The 22,578-nt window shown below is 31.9% G+C and overlaps 1 protein-coding gene across 1 annotated transcript in view; it reads right to left on the reverse strand.

Moving 5' to 3' along the window:
* Positions 1 to 256: 256 nt before the first annotated feature.
* Positions 257 to 22,578, reverse strand: part of LOC107454059 (potassium channel subfamily K member 13-like) — a 79,416-nt gene continuing 57,094 nt past the window's right edge. Inside the window, exons 2-4 of the mRNA XM_016071111.3 lie at positions 9,021 to 9,256; positions 3,810 to 4,208; positions 257 to 687 (exon numbers count right to left, since the gene is read on the reverse strand). Coding sequence (XP_015926597.1) covers positions 397 to 687; positions 3,810 to 4,208; positions 9,021 to 9,256 — 926 coding nt within the window. The 3' untranslated portion in view covers positions 257 to 396. The remainder of the gene's footprint in view (positions 688 to 3,809; positions 4,209 to 9,020; positions 9,257 to 22,578) is intronic.

The raw sequence follows: 22,578 nt of genomic DNA on the forward strand, positions 1-22,578 counted from the left end.
TATATATATATATATATATATATACCACATTCGTGCAATTGTGTACTATTCCTCGCTTGTGCGTTGATCAAAAAAAAGTGCTGGTTCGGGTAGAAAGAAGCGGGGAAAATTTTTTTTTGTTACGGAAGACACTTATTTCAACTGAAGAGCTTATTTTTCTGAAATGGCAATCAGGTTAATCGATGCTCGAATAGTTAAAGTTCAACTGGTTAATCGTTGTTTTCAAGAAAATTAATTAAATGCAAATTAGTCGACGGCTAGTTCATTCTATGGATCGATCCAATATACTTCATTTCATAAACATAACAGCATTTGAATAGATATAAAATAACATCTCTTAACAGAGCTCATAGTTTTGGGCTTTTGTGGAAAGATTTGTCAACATTTTTTTTTGGATTACGTGTCATCGTCCCCAAGTTTTTTTGAGACAATGGCCAAAGGTCCAACAGCTCCTGGCTTGAAACTGTTCTCTTGCGCTGCCAGCCTCGAAGGCAGTAGGATAGCTTGATGCCTCTGGGCAGACTCATGCAATTCCTTCTGCATGACCGCCAACGAAACTTTGTTGGCACGCAACAGGTCCGCCATGGATATCATTTCGCCAGAATTGCGCCGTTCACCGTCGCTGTCGTATGTTGAATCAGCATCGCTACTGTCCTCACCTTTGTCTTTAGTACCCATTTTGCGGGCCTGCAAAAAACAACATCACTGTTAGAGAGGAAGAAATACTGTAGTTATTATAAATAGGTAGATTTCACACTTACAGTCACTGATCAAATTATTTAGACGCACTCTAAGATTCTATGTAAAATCTCAATTATCAGTTGATACTAATCAGCTTTATTGTTTTTACGCGAATGAAACCGGTTTGCACTTATTTGAGTTCGTGTGTCAATGGGTTAAATTAGACGATATATAATATAAAATCGACGATAGGACAAATTAGAGGATATATTATATAATTATAGAATATTAATTATATCAGGTATATTTGGTCTAATTAATATATTATAATAATTAGACCAAATTATTAGACGCATTGTAGTTTATTAATAATGACGTGCTTTGCAATAGTTCATATGCAATACTTTTATGTTCAAACATACAATGTCATGGGTTTTTATTCGGGAGATTCTTTATATACTTCCTATTTGTATTTATTTTTCACGTATTGCAGTACAATGTTAACCAATTGATACACGAACATAAACAAGTACAAACCGGTTTCAGCCGCGTAAAAACAATAAAGCTTTGTAGTATCCCCTGATAATTAAGATTCTGCATAGAATCCTATAGTGGGTCTAATAATATGACCCGGTACTGCATATATAGGGAGTATTATGAAAAGGGAGTTTCCGCCCGTCAGCTTCCGTACGCATCCCGTACTTAAGATTGAAACAACTGCGCATGCTCGCGTTTATTTTAGATGCTATGTATCTTTGCGTTATGTTGGCGAGATTTGCGCTACTAAGGCAAAAGCTGCAAGCACGCTGTTTTTAGCTGTTAAATGTTGTTTTTTTTGTATAAGCCTACCTTCGAACTAAAAACATGGACATAGAATGCGAATTTGGAGAAATGTATTGGTGAAATTTAAAAATGAATCGTATAATCTTACAACCATTGGTTTATTTATTGTTATAAATTTTTTTTTCGGATTTTTGTTTATCATTATGGTTGTCTAATTGCACTAGTTCCATAAGATACTAGACATATTTTCGCTGTTTCGAAATTAAAAATCAAAATTATAAATTATATTCGTTTTAACTACAGAATTTAGTTAAAATAAGTTAAATAATCAATAGAAGTTCAATAATTTTTGTAAATATTATAAAAAATAATAAGCTGCATTCTTTATCGCATAAATCATCAAAATTTATAACTTACCAAATTTTACTGCTAAGAGATCCGCAGTTTTATGTAAAGCAAAACATCTTGAATCGTATGCCTCAGCTTAAAGAAATAGCCTCCTACATCTATTGTAAATGCTTGTTTTGATTTTGTGGTAATATTACGTTAACTTATTTAACTTACGGATTTTTGCAAAATCTATTATTCTTACGTAAGTTTGGCATGTTTTCACAGGAGCATGCGCATTTCACCAAAACTGACGCATGCGTACTAGAATTGCGCATGAGTAATTACTTGAAATCTTGCGTATTGGGGCGTATGGAAGGTAACGTAAATTTACGAAATCTCCCTAATATCAAAAAAAAAAAGAAAAAAAATTATTCAGCAGGGGAAATATACAGATTTGCTCATTACTCAAATTTAAGCAGTTTAAAAATCACAGCTTTTGCGAACCAGGGGGAGCTATCAACCTAAAAAAACAAACGAATCATTTACGTTACATAACATGTTCTGGTTGCCTTGCCAATAAGCGAATGAGAGAAATTATATTTAGGAATTTAACTTAACTGTTCTTTTAAGTTTGTAAAGCGCGTTGTTTCTACTATGTATCTGTAAAGTGTTTTAGAAGGAAAAAAGAACAGTATTCTTAATATTTATTATTCAGTTAAATTATTAGTTCTCTACAATCTGGATTGTATTAATATCAGGCATTAACCTTCTTAGAATAGCTGACTGTATTTAAATTTTGTAAGGAACGGCCTTTGAAATTATCAAATACAATACAATAACTATTACTTAATTTAAAATTAAATTCGCTTCAAAAATATGTAAATTTGAAATAACAGTCAGTATATATCAAGCAGTCAGAAACAGCTTCTCATTTTCAAGACTTGCCTCACGTGAATGAGAATGAACAAAAGTGACTTGAAATATAAAAGTAAGTTTCCAACGAAAAATGGGAAAATGAAAATGAGAAACAGAATTAAAAAACCCCACAGTAGCATAGAAAGAAAAAAAGATGTAAAAAACAAACAAAAACAAGATAAGCCACAGTGGTCGAGAGAGGCCAATCAGGGCGAAATGCATTCCCATGTGTTATGGAGAGGAGGTGAGAAACTAATGTCCTTAACTAGGGAATCAGCATTCATATGAATATAACAAGATTCCAGAACATCAAGATGAGTTTATCTAAATGCATAGGAAATAATTTTGGCAATGTCGAACTTGAATTTATGCCCAAGATTTCAACTATGTGCAACAACTGACGAATGATTCTTGTATTTTTGATAACAGACTTATCTATAGTGTTCCATAAGTTTAAATTTTACGACGCTCCTAGTTTGTTCCATGTAGCCAAGGCTGCAATGATAAGGTATGTGGTAAGTGCTCCCAATGAATATCAAAACTTATAGGATCTTTAAGAGATTGAAATTTAATTCTGATAACAAATCTAAATAGGTCTTAAAAACCAATACGAGCGAGGATATTAGCACTTTTACAATAAACAGGAGAAAAAAAAAGATAAGGTAAAAAGTTCTCTGTAAAGATTAGAAGAAGAGTCACCTTTGGGTTTGGTGACTTTACCAACCGCCGAATCAACGGTAGAAGGATTAAATCCACGGAAAGTTTTCCATCCCTTATCCAATCAGCTTTTGAAGTTTTGTGAAGTCAAAAAGCTGGCATTAGATTATGCCATTTTGTTGTCCGTTTTCATAGATTTTAATCCAAATAAATTAACCTGCTAGGGCAGGTTTGTGTTATTGTATTTTTATTTGATTTTATTTAGTAATTTTGCATTCATGTAAGTATGATTTCATAATTTTGAATAATTATGAACAATGCGCATGAGCAGGTTTTTCATCCGACCAATCAGTGACATTCGAGAAAGTGTCGACGAATCATCCAATTGCTCGGATTCAAGAACTTGGACAGTGTAAACAGGTCTTTCACAAATGCTGACTTACTTGAGTTCTGAGATGGTATGGCGTGATGGCGTTTCGTCTTCCCCTTGCCAGTAGTTGAGGTCGCCCGGGTGGTTTCCTCGGAATGCATTGGAAGTCGAGACTCTTCATGAGCCAGTTCAGAAACTGCTTGATTACAATAGATGTGACATTGAACAGACTGTAGATACAGCAACAGCCACAGATGACGAACACGAAGTTGGCTAATCTGTAGGGGACCTGGTGGGGATAGTCAGCTTCTTGAGATGTGACCAGGTCACCGAAGCCTATCGTGGAGAAAGTGACGAAGCAAAAATAGAGGCACTCGAAGTAGGACCAACCTTCCATGGGACTGTACACGAAGGAAGCGGACACTGCAATGATTATGGTGGCCAAGAAGAGGTACAACATCACCCAGTAGACCTGCAATGCACACACAAAGATTAGTCCACTCTCAAATTTTATCTGTAGTAACAACATTTTTCCTCTTTTAATTATAGATTTCATTAATTTTCTTCTTAAAGGTGTAGTTGCCTTTAATAACAAAAATATTTTGGAATTAAATATTTTTCGTAAGTTTTCAATTGATTTAATAATTATCCATGTGGGCCCATATGATACACACGTGGGTTGTGATCCCCATCAGAAACCCAGATTCAGTCCATATTGCCAATTCTGTGCTCAACTTAAACTAATAAACTTTGACACAAATTCAAAACGTGATTAAAAACAATGTATGCTTCTTTTTTAACGCATGGAAAAACCCATACCTGGGAAGTCTTCTACGGGTTCCATATTTTTCATGTGAAGCCAGTATAAATTTAAAAGGGTTGCCCTTTTGAGAATCTTTTATATTACTGACAAAGACTGCTTTGAAGGTGTCAATTAATTTTTCAAGCATAATAAAAACTAACTTAATAAATTCTTCTTAAAATTTTCTATATAACTGATGTATAGATATTATTTTTTGTTGATTAAGCTACTCTTTTTGTGAAAGGCATTTATTTTTCCCAATTTCAGTTTTTTTCTTGTCTCCAAAAGAGATTGTACTTTATTAAAAGCCGGTGAATAAGGATAAATGTAATTTCATTTTTTATTCGATTGATGTATATTCGAATATTTTAATTACTTACTTTGACTGAACACGGTTTTTCAAAAACTTTAATATACAAGTAAATGTTATAAGATGGTAATTAAACAGTTGTATGGTAAAATATGACAAATTGGGATTACTTTTTAATGTACAAATAAAGATTAGATGTTGTGCTTTTAAGTAAAAACCTTTTATTTTGAATTATTATCAAAAGCCAAAACATAATAAATACAAGGAACGATATTAATAAGAGAAGTTAAATATTACTTTCAAATACAGTTAAAACTTTTATTTTATGGTGGTGACAGTTGTTTTTGATAACATTTTAAGTCATCCATGTTTGTATATAAAATCATGTCTTGTGATTTTACTAGCTGCACAAAAATGTAATAGCAGAGTAAAGTAGAGAAATATGTGATGCTACTTCATATAAATATTGGGTTGTTCGGAAAGTAATTTCGTTTTTTGGGGGTAAAAGGAAAGACAATTTTCGTATAATGAATAGATATTTTATTAAATTTTATATTGGCCATTCTTGTCCAATACCTTTTGCCATCTTTCTGGTAGTAGCATGATTCCACTCTCATAAAATATTTGGACTTTGCTGGCAAAAAACTGATTCAGGTGATTTTTGACCTCTTCATTTGAAGTAAATGTTTTACAGTTCAAAAAATTTTGCAGGGACTGGAACAATTAATATTCCGAACGTGCCAGATCTGGAGAATATGGTGGCTGTGGCAGTGTAATCCATTAAAGCTGTTAAAGCTTGTGGCGAGTGACCAAACTTTTATGGGGTCTCGCATTATCTTGGTGGAACACTATACCTTTTTTGTAGATTAATTCTGATATTTTCTGTTGAAGAGCATCATTCAGTTTGTCCTGCTGACGACAGTAGACTTCCGAATTAATTGTTGTACTATCAGGTAAAAGCTAAAAAAAATTATTCCTTTAAAATCCCACCAAACAGACAGAATCACCTTTTTTTGATGGATATTGGCTTTCGAAATGCTTTGAACCGTTTCATCTTTTTTGCTCCATGATTTCTTGCTTTTGACATTGCTATAGACAACCCAGTAATGATGCGCTAAAAAATGGATAATTTTCGTGGTGTTTGAGAAGCGAATCGCAGACGTCAAAGCGACGACACAAATTTCTCCGTGAGAACATGGGGAACCCACATATCGAGCTCTGAGGTTAAACCCAGACTTTTCAAGAGGTCCTAAACAGTTGACTTCGATAAATTTAACCTCTCACCGATCTCACGTGTTGTTACTCGCCGATTTGCATCAACTAATGCTTTTATCATGTCTTTATCAGCTTCCACCGGCCTTCCAGAACGTGGTGCATCTTTGACACCAAAATTGCCGGATCGAAATTTTGCAAACCAATTTTGGCACTGGCGTACTGTCAACACATCTTCTCCATGCACATCGGTTAATTTCTTTCTGGTATGAACAGCATTTTTACTTCTTCTATAGCAAAAAAGTAAAATATGACGAAAATGCTGCTTATTGCTCTCCATATTTAAAAGGGCACCAACCAAAAACTACAGCGTAGAATTGATTGAACTTTTTCACACACAAGCCTTACTATATCAGCTCTCAGAACATATAATGATAATACGGCTTAAGTGTGAAGTTGAGTTCGAAAAAAGTACAATTAAATCTTCGGAAAAACGAAATTACTTTCCGAACAACCCGATATTAATTGTTGTACGAAACAATTAAGGATATCTAAACTTATTTCATAAGTTGAACTGTGTACTCTTATTTCTATCTAGTAAAATAAAATAGTTTATTGCAAATATTTAACTATTTTATATTCGCTATGTAAGATAAATTCAATGAACAACATTACGTGGAAGCACGCGTGGTCTACGTCAGAAAGTTTAAATCAGAAAGGGTGACAAATAGTAATAAATAAAAAATTTAAATTATTTTAGCTTTATTAATTGAATNGACACCAAAATTGCCGGATCGAAATTTTGCAAACCAATTTTGGCACTGGCGTACTGTCAACACATCTTCTCCATACATAAATTAAAAAATAGTAATAAATAAAAAATTTAAATTATTTTAGCTTTATTAATTGAAGAGTGAAAGAACCAGATAAGCGACGACCAGATAGAAAAAGTAGTACCCGAACTGTTTTATTACCAATTTATTAGAAGGCGGAACTAATAATTCGTGACCTTATTTTATTCACCACTGCCTAATTTGAAATAAAAATAATTTTGATATGCAAGCATACTAAAAATTAATGTTTGTTAGTTTGTTAAAATTAAAATGAAGGCAAAAGCAATTCAGTCACATTAAACGTGCCACTATAGATGCTCCCGATTTATGTTATTTTCTCTGATTCACTGATTCCCATAAAATCTCACTTACTTGGTTCTTCCACTTAGTACTTCAACTGTGTAGATATATGTCTTTCAATTTTGTGCATGATTTCGTTGCGTTTCTCAGTACTGATTGATTGATTCTTTTCTTTCTTTCTTTTTTTTCCATTCACCCCGAGCGAGGATATTCTGTTGGTACTTCATATTTAAATAAATTTTTAGCATTTTTTTTTCTTCAAGAAAGCAACAGAAGGACCTTCGTAATTGCAAACCAATTAATTTTAAATCCATTACCTTTGGGGTTAAAATTATTTTGTTTGCAATTACAAACTTTAGCAGTAGAGTTGTTCAATTTGTATTTTAATTTCAAATTTTCTTTTGTTTCTAATTTCAAATTTCTTCTTACTATTTGCAAACCTTTTTGAAGCAGAATTATACCATAAGATTATTAGATTTGGAGGAAATTAATAGGGTATTTATCGCTGTATATGTTTAGATGTGCGTTATTAAATTAAAGAAAAAAACTATCGATGTATTTTGATATTTAAGTAATCTTACAATTCAAATTAAAATCGGAAAAATGTTTTCTCTACTTAATTTTTGATTTTGATAGAGTGACAGCTTTACAATTTAACGTGATAAATTTTATAAAATACTATAATACATTGTGGAAATTAGTATAAAAATTGACCCATTTTTTCAGAACCCATTTCGGATTATCTTTAGAGATACATTTGCTCTTTAAAGATACATTTGTTCTTTAAAGATAAAGATAGGCCCATTAGAGTAAGTCATGTGGGCCATATAAAAATTGAGAAATAATTTTTCCCCATTCAGAGTCTCGTAATGGTCTTCTCAATTAGCTTCATATTGGTAAATTGTGTATTCCCCATATAAAACATAGGCTTTATTTTTCAAGAGCCCGTATGGGTAAACGATATGGGTATGTTTGGATAGAATACATGGTTATATTGTGAGCCAGGTGGGTCTTATATCGACATATTTGTCAGGGCAATAATCGCTCTATATGCGCGAAATTTACAGGTATCCCCATATGGTTTTTCCACATGATATTGAAGTGAGTAATCTTCATGGGCCCCATATAGATCAGGGGGACGTTTCTATCGAAGTCCCACTGAGATAGACCATATAGCAGAGTTGGGCGTCGATCACACGATTACAACTGTAATTTATAACAGATAATTACTGCTATGTAATCAATTGCTTGAAATCGCGATTACAGGTAATTGTAATTACAAGTAATTATAATGTTTGTTTACATCAGAGTAGAGAAAAAATGTAATCGATTTCATTTTCCATTTACAGTAATTAATTATTTGTAATCATGATTACAACTGCAATCGTGATCACAGCACTCTATCACAGTAATAAATTACTTGTAATCATAATTTTGATTACAATTGTAATCGTGATTGCATAACCAATTACTGAAATCAATTGATGACAAGTAATCAAACTGATTACAAGTAATCAAAACATATGATTTCATGTAATCATGATTACAACTGTAATCAAACTTTTCAAAAGTTGTAATCACGATTACAGTAATCGACTATTGTAATCACGATTACAAGCGTAATCCAAGTTGTAATCACAGTTACATGCAATTGATTACTGTAATCGATTATGGTAATCACAGTTGTAATCAAAATTATGTTATCTTGTAATCATGATTGCTAGTAATTGATTACTGTAATCAAAAAATGTATTGGAATTATATTTTTGCCATATAGGTGTACTACTTGGGTACATTGGGTCTCTTTGATAAAGGAGGAATACTTACTGAAGGCTTCCATTCGTCTAGATTATAGTCAAAGGAGGATGTAGAATCCCTCCTGTCCAGGGATCCTTTCTTCCTGAGATCTTTCTCGTGTAGAAGGCGGAGGAGGTAAGCAAGAAAAGTGATGATTCGCTCCAGAAAGAGATTGAAGAAGAGGATCGCTCCCGAGCATCCCAGGAATCCGTAGAAGATGACCACCACCCGACCTGCCACCGTCTTGGGCGTTGTCATACCGAAACCTGAAACAATAGGTATTATACATTTGCTTAGATTTTCACAGCACAGTTCCCGTTTGTTGCGGATGGGATTCGTAACCTTCAAGGAACGTCACGCGTGAATCTCGATGCTGATGGGATGCTATTTCATGACCTTTGCTGAAAACGCGATTAAGCAGCCAATTAGGTTCGACTCCCACGTGTGACGTTGCTTGCAGGTACTCAATTAAATCTGATCTGAAAATTGAATTTAGCGTGACAAGAAAAAAAAGCATAGTAACTGCAACGGCAACTTGCCGTCTTGTTTATACACAACAGGTCAATTTCAGTTGCTTTCTCTCGAGTTGAGGGTACGCAATTATTCCTAAATTTTCAAACGGTGCTGCTCCCTAAACACAGGGTGTACCGCATAGGCCGCATATAATACTACAGTATGATTATAATTGAAGTTGCACTTTCAAAAGGCTGCATAAGGAATCGTTTGTCATTATTGGTAAGATTTGTACCTCTCTATCCTGCAAAAGACACCTAAGAATGACATCCCGTCTAAGAAAGTTTTGAAATAATTTAAGAGTTTCGTTCAAGAATACCGAATCGATTCGTATCGATAGAGGTTCCTGTTTCACTTTACGTGAATTTCAGAGGTTTTGCAATGAAAATGGCATCGTGCGAACATTGAATTCTAACATCCCATTCTCAAGAAAATGGAATGGTTAAGAGATAAAACAGAACGTTGTCTACTATTGTCATGTCGATCGAAAAAAAAAACGATCAAAAGCATTGGGCAGAAGGATTAAGGAAGTAGAAAGAAATTTGCGAAAAAAACTCTTGGAAAAACAACTTCTAAAATTCCTCATGGATATATAACAAGATTTAATGATGAAATTATGAAGCTGTTTGCTGATGAAGAGGGTGAAGTATGGAATGATCCAGGGAAGCTACAGCTCGAAACAAGAGAGAGAGAGAAGAAAAAAATCGAAAAGGAGTAAGAGAAAATTAAAGCAAAAAGAAATTTGGTTCTGTATCGTTTGACAAGGGAGAAATCATTGTAGTCACCAAGTGCGAGCCTGGGAATCGACGAAAACTCAATCATGCTATCAAGGACCTGTGGTTAATATCACATAAATACTTCCTAGTGATACATATACGATCTCTGAATTAAAGGTTGGAGATAGCCGCCTGTGTTCCACAACAGCGCATGTCAGTCAACTAAAAGCTTGGCGAAGCTAGAATGAGGATGATGATAATTTCAACGAAGATTCTGGTGAAGAACCCAAAAAAAGCAACGGCTCAAACGAAATGTGGGTATTGCTATAGTGATTTCATAAACTGTGAGAAACTTACCTTACCTTATCATTATTTCATATTATTAATCTAGTTAATTTTATTGTAATGTACTTTAAGTTTAGTTCAATTGAGGCCAATTGAAATGTCAGAATGGTTGAATGTAGGCACATTTATATTGTAAATTAGGAATGGCAACAACGATTGTGTTCGTTTGATTTGTAATATGAAAAAAAAACATTGTAGACCGTTGATACAAAATGTACTTGAATGTACGTAGTTACGAGTACGCCTATAATACCAGCAAATATTTGTTTCCTAAAAAGGATTTATTAATGTTAAATTAACTACATGAAAAGTCAAGAGCTGTTTAATTAGAACTCTTGCAGTTTTTAACATCTAAAGCGTTTCTATTAAGCTTAAAGAGCCCCGTCTGGGACGACCTCTAGTCATTAATCGCGATAATGGACAAATGAAAATTTTGTAGGTACAAATAATATTTCAAACTCGATTGACTGGAAAGTATTTGAAGTATAGGCTAGTTTCAAGATAATAACATGGAACTTAAATCGTTTTTCTGTAGCTTGATGGAGAGGGTTTTGAGAACTCATTATTCAGTTTGTGGAGAAAGTACTACGATGTGTATTAGTAATGCAAGTTTTTTTTTCAAATTTTATTTTATAACCGTCGTTGAACAGACGACCCAATTGTTTGGTTTACGACTACTAACGCTCAACTCCGTAACCCTGCAGTTTCAAACCCAATCCAGAAGACAAGGGAACTCCTGGATCTAGTATTGGGAGAAATTTGCCTTCGTGGAGTAATTTTTGATGGAACTAACTCACATTTGCTTTAGATGGAGAGAAAACCCACGAAAACCATCCACGGTTAGGCTGACGGCAAGGGGATGATCGGTCAACCACTGAGGATATTTTACATAGGCACTGAGAGCAGGGTGCGGAATTCGTATCGATCCTGCATTGAAAATGTCAATCTGACACGCGCTTTTTTGTCAGTGGGTTGTGTAATTTACATTTACGCGTTTAAAATCCGAGATCGAATCCCAGCGATGTCTGATCGAGACGAATTTCGCACCCGGCTGTCACAGACCACAGTGCTGACGCAAAATATACTGAGTGGTAAACGAATTATAGGTTAGAGTTTCCTTGCCCCCAGGCTAACACTGGGAGGTTTTCGTGGTTTTCCTCTCCATCTAAGGCAAATTCAATTAGTTTCATCAAAAAGCCCTACATGAAAGCAAATTTCTCCCAATATTTGATCCCTTGTCTTCTGTATTGGATTCAAAATTGCAAGAATACGGAGTTGAACATTCATAGTCGTAAACCCAAAATGACAGAGAATTACTCCGTTTTGTGCAACGTATTGTACAGTTCGAACACACAATTCGAACGAAAAGGAGCGGCCTACTGGAAAGGATTCAGAGATTGTCCATAAAGTTCTAAATGAAAAAGTCACCCGAAGCGGTTGGTGCATTAAAACACCTGTTGAATTAAAAAAGTATTTATGAACTTAAGTTTAAAATTTTACATTTTCATAATAATATTTTGATATAATATCTTTTATCAAAAGGTGAGAGAATATTATGTTTGTATTGAGATAAAATGCATCACCTACGTTGTGTAATTGGTTACATTAAAAAAAGTACCATTTCAATTTTTTCATATTCTAAATTAGTTGATAAAAAGAATAGGTATTATTTACTTATTTTTTCAAAAAAAAAGATGTTTTCTGTTATTGAAAAACAAAAAGAGTTTGAGAAGAAATTAATTTCTTTCAAAAGAGAACAGAGAAATTCAACAGAGAACTCGAAACGCGATGGAGAATAAAGTCGATACGTTTAGTATTTCTTTAGAATAATTTCGTACTTTTATAGATATAAAAACTTATTTACGAAGCAACTACAGTCAGACCTCTATTTAACGAAGTCACTAAATACCAATAAAAAGTTAACTGTATGGAAATTGCGTTAAATCGACAATCACCATTTCAAATACTTAAACAATACAAACCAGGTTTTAAATTCATAAACACTAGACATAATTAAAATAGCAATTGTAAATTGTTATCTGCTATTTATTTTATGAATATACTTACATTACATTTCAGCTACATACATTTTCAGCTAATAAAAGCTACATTTCCTGTATGAAATGCGAACAAAAAGGGAAAGTGATTTTACTGCTTTCTCTAAAAGTTAAGTGGCTGCGAAAATCAATTCAAGGTCATTTCCCCCATAAAATGCATTAACAAGTTTGAAATGTTCTGAAATATTTTGGGAAATAGGGAAAGTAGAACTCAAAGAAAAGTTCGTTAAATAGAAAATTCACTTCGCTATTTGGAACTTATTTTACGAAGAAATTACCAAAATGTTCTTGGTTCCTCGAAAAAAGATCGCAAAATAGAAGTTCGTTAAATAGAAGTCCGACTGTATTTAGATTTATTTCTGATCTTTTCTAAAATGGCAGTAGAAATTTTAGACATAAATGGTATTACTGGTGAAGTAGCTTGCCTTTTTTGAGCAAACATATAGCATATGTATGTCTATATATATGTACAATATTCAAAGTATTGCTGCAGAGGTGAGCAAGGGAGTAGTACAGCACGTAATGGAGCATTTTGATGAGTTTTATCGCTCTACGGTGATGGAAATAATTTTAATACTTTTAGTGGTTTGTATGGCTTAATGGCTACGGGACACATTGATAATTATTACTAAACTTCAATACGTAGATAACAATATTGTTTTAAAATAAAAAAAAATCTAAGTATTTTCGGGTTTTTACGTGACAGTTCCGTTGAATGGACAAACTCAGATCTTTGGATACAATTTTACAAAATGTATCCAAAAAGCGCGGAGACATTTTTAAAATTGTTACAATTAAAAACAAAATCGCTGAGTAATATATTTTGTAAAACTTTCAATATTTTTATTTTCTTTGTTTCTGTATTTTAATAAACTGTTCATTTGATAGAAAAATTAAATACTTTAAAAAAATAAGAAAATGGTATTCCTATTATTCGTTTAAGTCATTATTTGATTTCAAAATTGATTACTTTTAGCCATTTATTTAGCTTTTGTATGGTATTAAAAGAAAAAAAATATCTCAAATCATAAAAGACATTTATTTCTATGCAAGAAAGCGAAAATTATACTTATAATTTTCACACCTTATTTTTATAAAGCAGCGACAATATTTAAACTGGACCACGTATTATTATAACGGGTATTATAGCATTAACGGGCCACGTATTATAATATTAACGGGTACTAGTGTACCCTACAAGAGGAAATAATTATACTGATAAAATTACTAATAAAAATTAACATAGAATATTTCAGTTCATTTTCTTCTTGTTGTTTAAACATTCATAGAAATTTCTGCCTTACACATCATTCAGTCTGTAGGTGAACAAAATCTGTATTTTAAATCAAAATAATTTTTCAAAAGGATAGATCAATTTCATTTTTTGGACTTTTTACTGCTATTTAAACATTAAATATGTACATTTACCTGCAGCGAAATTTTCATCTGTAGATTGTGAATTGTCGAAATAAAGGAATTTTAACTTTACTTAAAATTCTCGGCATTTGCCAGAACACGAATAGATCTCGCGTATAGGCAGTGAATCGACTAATATAGTATTAAATGCATCTGTTGATACCGCCATTTAATGCACGTATTTAGTGGCAATTCAACTGCATCATTTGCTTCTCTATTCAGAGCAAGGGGGAAAACTCAATCTGATATGACAGACTATTTTAAATGATTTGGCAGAGCGTGAAATTAGATTTAAGATTGATTTTTTCAAATTATTGATATAATCTTTTAAGCAATTTTCCTTTATATTTTGCCAATTAAGAGTCGCAACGAGTCGTGATGGCTCAGGGGATAGAGCGGTCGCCTTCCAATGAGGTTAACCAGGTTCGAATCGCAGCGATGGATGGTCAATACGAACTCCGAATCCGGCTTGCACCTCTCACAGTCCTGATGTAAAGTATCTCCAGAGGTAGACGATTCAATGGGAGGTTTTCGTGGTTTTCCTCTCCATCTAACGCAAATGAGGGTTAGTTCAATCAAAAAGTCCTCCACGAAGGCAAATTTCCTCTAATACTTGATTCAAGAGTTCTCTTGTCTTCTGTATTGGGTTCAAAATCACAAGACTATGGAATTGAACATTAGTAGTCGTAAACCCAAAATTGGGCCGGCTGTTTAATGACGGTTATAAAGTGAAAATTAAGAGTGAGATAAAAATATAGTTTCTCAGTCACATGTGGGATTTTATTTTTGGAATAACTTTTAATGCCATTATCGTTTTTACACTGTGAAACTCCTTTTCTCTGCAAAATAAAACAGCAGTCAAAAAGATAAAAGTCTGAAAATTTATTTAAAAAAAAAAATTATGAGAATTAAAGAAAAAAAAATAAAAGCTTGAAAGTTTTCAAAAATGACACGAACCAAATAGGTAAACAACCTGAAAATTTCCAAAAATGTTTAAAATGTAATAGATAAAAGCCTGAAAACGTTTAAAAATAACGAAAATCGAATAGAATCTACTGAATGCTTCGTTACCGGGAGATAAAAATTTTATTATGCGATTATTGATTATTTTAAGTGATTTCCGGTTGAAAATTCGTCTTCCGGGCAAATTTGCTTCTTTGACTGAACTACTACTTTTTATTATTATTGTTATTTATAAACTCACGCTGTGTGCTTTTTTTTTTATTGTTTTTGAAATCCTATTATGTAATTGATATAACACAAGTTGAATAAAAAACATGTTTCCTGAGGAGGAAAAACTGTGACTAAGAATTAAAATGTCCATTTTATTTTCATGAAAAATAAAACACAATACTGGAAATAGTGATTATTTATTCTAAAATTTATGAAAACTTATGTATTTTCAATTACAATCTTATAATACGATGATAATAATCGTGCTAATTGTATTCCTTTACTTCAATGAACACTCGATTTTTTTATTTATGTATAAAAAAACAATACATAATTAAATTAATTGCTTTAAATAGTGATTGCTTATTTTGAAATTTATGAAAAACTTATGCTTTTACAATTACAGTGTTATAAATACCATAATAACAACATAAATCTTCTTAATTGTATTCCCTTAGTTCATTGAATATTCGATTATTTTAATATAGAAAACAATTCATAAATAAATTGATTGTTTAAAATAGTGATTGTTGCATTTCTAAAATGTATGAAAAATTCATGTCCCTTCAATTACAATGTTATAAACACGATGATAATAATATAAATCGTACTAATTGTGTTCCTTGACTTCAACGAATATTAGATTTTTTTATTTATGTATAAATAACAATACATAAATAAATTGATTGTTTAAAATAGTGATTGGTTTATTTTTAAATTTATGAAAAACGTACGTCTTTACAAATACAGTGTTATAAATACGATGATAATAATATAAATCGTACATATTGTATTCATTTTACTTCAATAAATATTCGATTTTTTAAATTTATGTATAAAAAACAATAATAAATTAATTGTTAAAAATAGTGATTATTTTTTTAAAATTTATCAAAAACTTATTTCTTTTCAATTACAATGTTATAAATACGATGATAATAATATATATCGTACTAATTGTATTCCTTGACTTCCATGAATATACGATTTCTATATTTATAGAAAACAATACATAAATAAATTGATTGTTTAAAACAGACATTATTAATTCTAAAATTCATGAAAAACTAATCTATTTTCAATTACCGTCTTATGAATATGATGATAATAATATAAATCGTACTAATTGTATTCCTTTATTTCATTGAATATAAGATTTTTTTATTTATAGAAAACAGTACATAACTAAATTGATTATTTAAAGTAGAGATTATTAATTCTAAAATTCATGAAAAACTAATCTATTTTCAATTACAGTCTTATGAATATGATGATAATAATATAAATCGCACTAATTGTATTCCTTTATTTCATTGAATACAAGATTTTTTTATTTATGGAAAACAATACATAAATAAATTGATTGCTTAAAATAGAGATTATTAATTCTGAAATTCATGAAAAACTTATCTATTTTCAATTACAGTGAATATGATGATAATAATATAAATCGTACTAATTGTATTCCTTGACTTCAACGAATATTCCATCTTTTTTTTTTTTTTTAATTCCTTCCACCTTCTGATCGATTCTTGGAATAAACTCTTACGAAAGACATTTTCTAATCTCATTGTAACTCTTTAAGCTCATTTCATAAAATATTTCTGTCGAAGTGGAAATCGATTTGACGATCGAAAATTATGATGTCCATGATTTCGTGAAAATTCTAATAATTTTCGTTTCAAAATTTGTGACTATGAAACAGCAATACCATTGCCTAGAAATCACTATTTTTTTTTGTTATTTCACAATTATTGAGGTCATTATGTTCATTATATGTCCATTTAACAAAAAAAAATTTGTAAAATTCTAAAAATTGTAAAATTCTAAAATTTGAAGAAAAAAAGGGCTTAGTTTTCTTTCCTTGTTCGCTAGGAAATTGGAATGTTTTTAATTCTTCTTTTTTCAGTCAGATTCTTGCAATCTCGGAGAGATTTGCTTCCGTATCCTTTCTGCGTAATTTATCTCCGTCATAATAAAGATAATTGTCGTTCTTATCACTCAATGCTTTCTTATTGGTCAGAAATATCACGTGATTATTGGATCGTTAACACTAGAACTTAGCATATTGAGCATACCGACTGAAACTTAGCGTATCGCCCAAAAGCAGTCAAAATTACTGGATTGTGAAAAAATAACTAATGTGTAAAGAAATTTGCCTGAAATTAATTTTTAACGTTTTTTATATTATTTACAGTTATATAACAAGTTATTAGTAAATATTAACAATAAAAAAAATATATGTTTAACAAAAAGTCACAAAATTCTAAGAAATTGTGTCGTTAAATATGTTATCCGGCATGTATGAAATCCGGCATTGTATAGAATGCCTAAAATTAGTCAGCAAAGTATGAAACGATTTATATTTCACACATTGCCCAGGCATTCTATAGAATGCCAAATGAGAAAACGGCAAAGTATAAAATACATCTCCGATTCGTCAAAATGTTATTCAAAAATGACAAATTCAAAACGTCATCCGGTATGATATTAATTTATTCGTGGATATAATTACATTTATTCGATATTTTAATACTTACTGACGATAGATTAAACGAAACATCAGTTTTTGGAGTAACGGGCAAATATATACCGGGCAATGGCACTTGACCTTAAAATAACATCAGTGTAGGGTATACTGGGCAAATGTATGCCGGGCAATGGCACTTGACCTTAAAAAACATCAGTGTAGGGTATACCGGGCAAATGTATACCGGGCTGTGGCACTAGACCTGGTATATATTTCGGACATTTACCAAAGGTCTAGTCATACTGGGTCTAGTTAAGTGCCATTGCCCGGTATACATTTGCCCAGTATATCCAACACTGATGTTTTTTTAAATGTCAAGTGCCACTGTCGGGTACACATTTGCCCGGTATACTCTACACTGATGTTTTTTGAAGGTAAAGTGCCATTGCCCGGCATATATTTGCCCGGTATACCCTACACTGATGTTTTTTTAAAGTCAAGTGCCATTGCCCGGTATACATTTGCCCTATACTCCAAACACTGATGTTTCCTCTAATCTATCGTCAGTAAGTATTAAAATATCAAATAAATGTAATTATATCCACGAATAAATTAATATAAAATCGGATGTAATAAATATTTCGGACATTCACCAAAGCGACTAATTTGATTGTCAACATTCAAAGGTGAAAGTCAACAACCAACGATTTCGGTCATTCACAGTAAAATGCACATCATTTACATAATAACCTCATCAGGACGTTTATTTCATACTTTGCCTAAATAGCATTTGGCATTCTATAGAATGCCTAGGCATTCTATGCAAGTATGTAATAATTCTCCCACTTCATACTTTGCCTAAAAACATACGGCATTCTATGCAATGCCTAGGCATTCTATACAATACCGGCGTTTCATACTTTGCCGGTAACGTATACATAATTGTTTTTCTAATTGATATTAAAAAAACAGTCAAAATGACTTCCTTGGGCAATCTAATTTTTTTGCTATTTAAGAGCAATTATTAAAATTTATTTATTATACCTTCTTAATATTATTTTCCGCTATTATTATATTTTTGATTAGTATTCATAGGCTGTTGATAAACTCTTTTGATTCATTAAGGTTATTTCAGGAAATAAAATATATTTTAAGAAAAATAAAAGCTTGTAATATAACTGAGAATTTCATTTCGTAGAACATCATATCAGAAATAAAATTATAATAATACTATCTATAATTAAGTTGGTATTTTTAATGCACAGCAATACTATTTTTCTCCGCTTTTGATTTTACAATGAAAATTTTAAGATTTCAGACAGTTCAATATCGACCATGTAGAATAATAACAGAAAAATCAATTAATCAATACTATGAGATTATGTACAAACCTGAAAGTCAAATGCCAAATGAACAGCTTAGTGAAAGAACCAGGTAAGTGTCATTTTTACAGGTATTTATGAATGAGTGAAAATAACATACAGTGGTTGCCTCAATATTGGTATGTTAAATGTAACAGAATTGCTTTTGCTTTCCCTTTAACTTTAGCATAACTTATCCACATTAGTTTTTAGAGCTTGCATGATTTTTATTTTCAAATTAGGCAATGGTAAATAAAATAAAACAATGAATTATTAGTCCCGCCTTCTAATAAATTGGTAACAAAATTGTTCGGATACCACTTTTTTTCGTATTCTGATTACAGCCTTTCTGAAAACGTCACTTACCTGGTTTTTCCACTAAGCTTTTTGAATATTATAATTCTATTTATTGTTATTTGTTGTCCTCCCCGATGGATTTGCGTTATCATATTAACCTCAACAAGTTTTTTTTAGTTTATTCCATCAAAATAGAGATGAACTGTATTTATCAACACTTGGCGTGATATCTCTAATTATAAAGTAATTTTCTCTCATCTCATATATATTCCATTCAGGGGGCCGTAAAATACTTATTTCTACAGTGTCGGTGGTATTGGTGCAGTTTTAATAATCACCAAATATATCAATATAATATTTTACCTATGATATATTTGTTACTTATTGCATAACCCTTCATGTGCCAAATTAATTTCTCAGTGGCCGAAATTTTAGAAACAAATAGAAAATCTTTATAAGGATTTTGGAGCATGACCATTTCTCTATCTGACCTTTAATTTACTGCTTAAAATATTTATAAGTAGTAGTGGGAAAAAAGTTCTTTTAATTCTAATTCATTAAAATATTAATACCTTATCTTTGCTACCACTGGAAAAATATTTTTTAACCATTTTATACGCATTGGTATCAATAACAATAAGGCGAATAATAATATTCAAAAACGAATATTTATGTTTTCTCTAAAAACACTGTTTTTTTAGAGATCGGTTATTTTTTTATTTTTTATTTCAATTAATACATATTATAGAGACGCGATGAATCAGGGGATAGAGTGTTCGCCTTCCAATGAGGCGAACCTGGTTCGAATCCCAGTCGATACGAATTCCGCATCCGGCTTGCACCAACCACAGTGCTGACGTAAAATATCCTCAGGGGTAGACGGATCATGGGTTACAGTCTCCTTGCTCTCTGACTTACCGCAGGAAGTTTTCGTGGTTTTCCTCTCCATCTAACACAAATTCGAGTTAGTTTCATCAAAAAATTCTCCATGAAAGCAAATTTCTCCCAATGCTTGATCCAGAAGTTCCCCTGTTTTCTGGATTGGGTTCAAAATTAGAAGGCTACGGAGTTCAACATTCGTTGTCGTAAACCCAGAATTGGGAGTTCCATTGATGATTTTTTTTAGTTATCTAATATTTCTGTTTTAAGATTTTTATTTCATTTTCAGATTCTATGAATTTATCTAATTTCGCTCGATTTTTTTATTTTATAACCACCGTTGAACAACCGACCCAATTCAGGGTTTACGACTACCAATGTTCAACTCCATAGCCTTGTCATTTTGATCCATATCTAGAAGACGAGGGAACTCCTCGATCAGATCCAGAGATATCGATTTGTTGTGGGAACTTGGAGGACTTTGTGACCTTGTCAGATTTAACGTGCATCAGTCACGATTTACCTCACGGGGAGTCTTCGACCGGCGGGGATTGAACCTACGACCTTTTGGACATGCTATCCCGATCCCTAATTTTGTTTATTGTTAACAATCGGTTAATGTTACGAAATTCACTGTTTCTCAAAGTGATCCCGTTTAGCTACTGTATTTTAATAGTTTTACTTCAAAACAATGCAAAACTTTCTTTTTTATAAATGAATATAAATTTCGTTGTTTTTCGTTTCATTGTTTTCCAAACTGGGTTAACGATACAGAAACAATTTCACAGCTCAATCGATTCAAAATTTTTAAAAAATCATACCCTTACATTTCTGTGCTAGGTTTTTTTATTCTGCGTGTCAAAACTTCTTCTGGCTTTTTAGAATTAGAATAGAGGAGAGAGAAGAAGGAAGAAAAAAAAAAGGAAAGGATTCTGGAATTCTTCCCCTTTTTCCATCGTCTGTCCTTGACCCATTCCTGACACAATCAAGAAAAATATTTATGAGGACAAACTCTCCCTATCTCTCACTCCTCTTCACACCAACCAGGAATTTTCAATAAATTTCTTCAGTCTCGACGGCGGCTCCGGTTTTTCATAATCAACCCATTCATTCTCTTCGACCAAAAAGAATCGACACACAAGAGTACTATTATAATTAAATATGAACTGTAAAACTCCGATACAACGACAATTCGTCATATCGTTATAGCTATCAAATACACAATTAAAATATCTGGAAAATGCTTTTTTATTCAATTCCAAATATTAGTTCACACTCTTCTACAGTCTCTGGCCAAATTATTAGACGCATCATAAGATTCGATGTAAAATAACTCTAAAACTCCGATATAACGACAATTCGTTATATCGTTATAGTGCTTACTATCAAATACACAATTAAAATATCTAGAAAATGATTTTTTATTCAATTCCAAGTATTAGTTCACACTCTTCTACAGTCTCTGGCCAAATTATTAGACGCATTATAAAACTCGATGTAAAATAACTGTAAAACTCCGATATAACGACGATTCGTTATAGCGCAAACTATTAAATGCGTAATTAAAATATCAATAAAAAGGCTAGAAATTTTTTGTTTTTATTTTAACATTAGTGCGTGTATTTTATAGTGAGTGCTATAGCGACAAAAATATACATTTTATTTTATTTTAACCTTAATATACTTCTTAAAGCTTTAACGAAAGTAATATTTATTTTATATCATCGATTTAAATTATACACACTGGTGTAAAAAATTAGGAGAATTTTTCTGACTTGGCCGATTATCTCTAGAACTACTGGACTAATTTAAATAAAATAAAATCAAAATAATATTTTTACAAGCCACGTTTTTGTAGTGGAGAATAAAAATAAAAAAACAAAAATTTGAAAAACGAAAAACGTGGGGAGCATGAAATTCATAACAGTAACAGTATGTGTGCTCATGAGAATATGTCTATGTATATCTGTAATTGCATTTGAATGTGTATGTGTATGTGGAATATGTTTGTGTATATGCATATGTATTTCGATGTATATGTGTATTTGTATGTGGTTATGCATGGGTATGACTAAGAAAATGCGTATATGTATGCGTATATGTACTGTTATGTATTTCGTGAGCCCCACGTTTTTCGTTTTTCAAATTTTTGTTTTTTTAATTATTATTCTCCACTACAAAAATGTGGTTTTTAAAAATACTATTTTCATTTTTTTTTCTGTACTCACTTTCAAAATCACAATTTTTTCACTCACTGTACACGAAACTTTTCAACTGACATGTGACCATACATGGCAGTACTTTTACTTTCGTTACTTGTACCGCCGGTACAAGTAAAAAGTACGTAGTTTATCCTAATTC

This window comes from Parasteatoda tepidariorum, chromosome 4 (assembly GCF_043381705.1).
Source record: "Parasteatoda tepidariorum isolate YZ-2023 chromosome 4, CAS_Ptep_4.0, whole genome shotgun sequence".
NCBI classification, from domain to species: domain Eukaryota; kingdom Metazoa; phylum Arthropoda; class Arachnida; order Araneae; family Theridiidae; genus Parasteatoda; species Parasteatoda tepidariorum.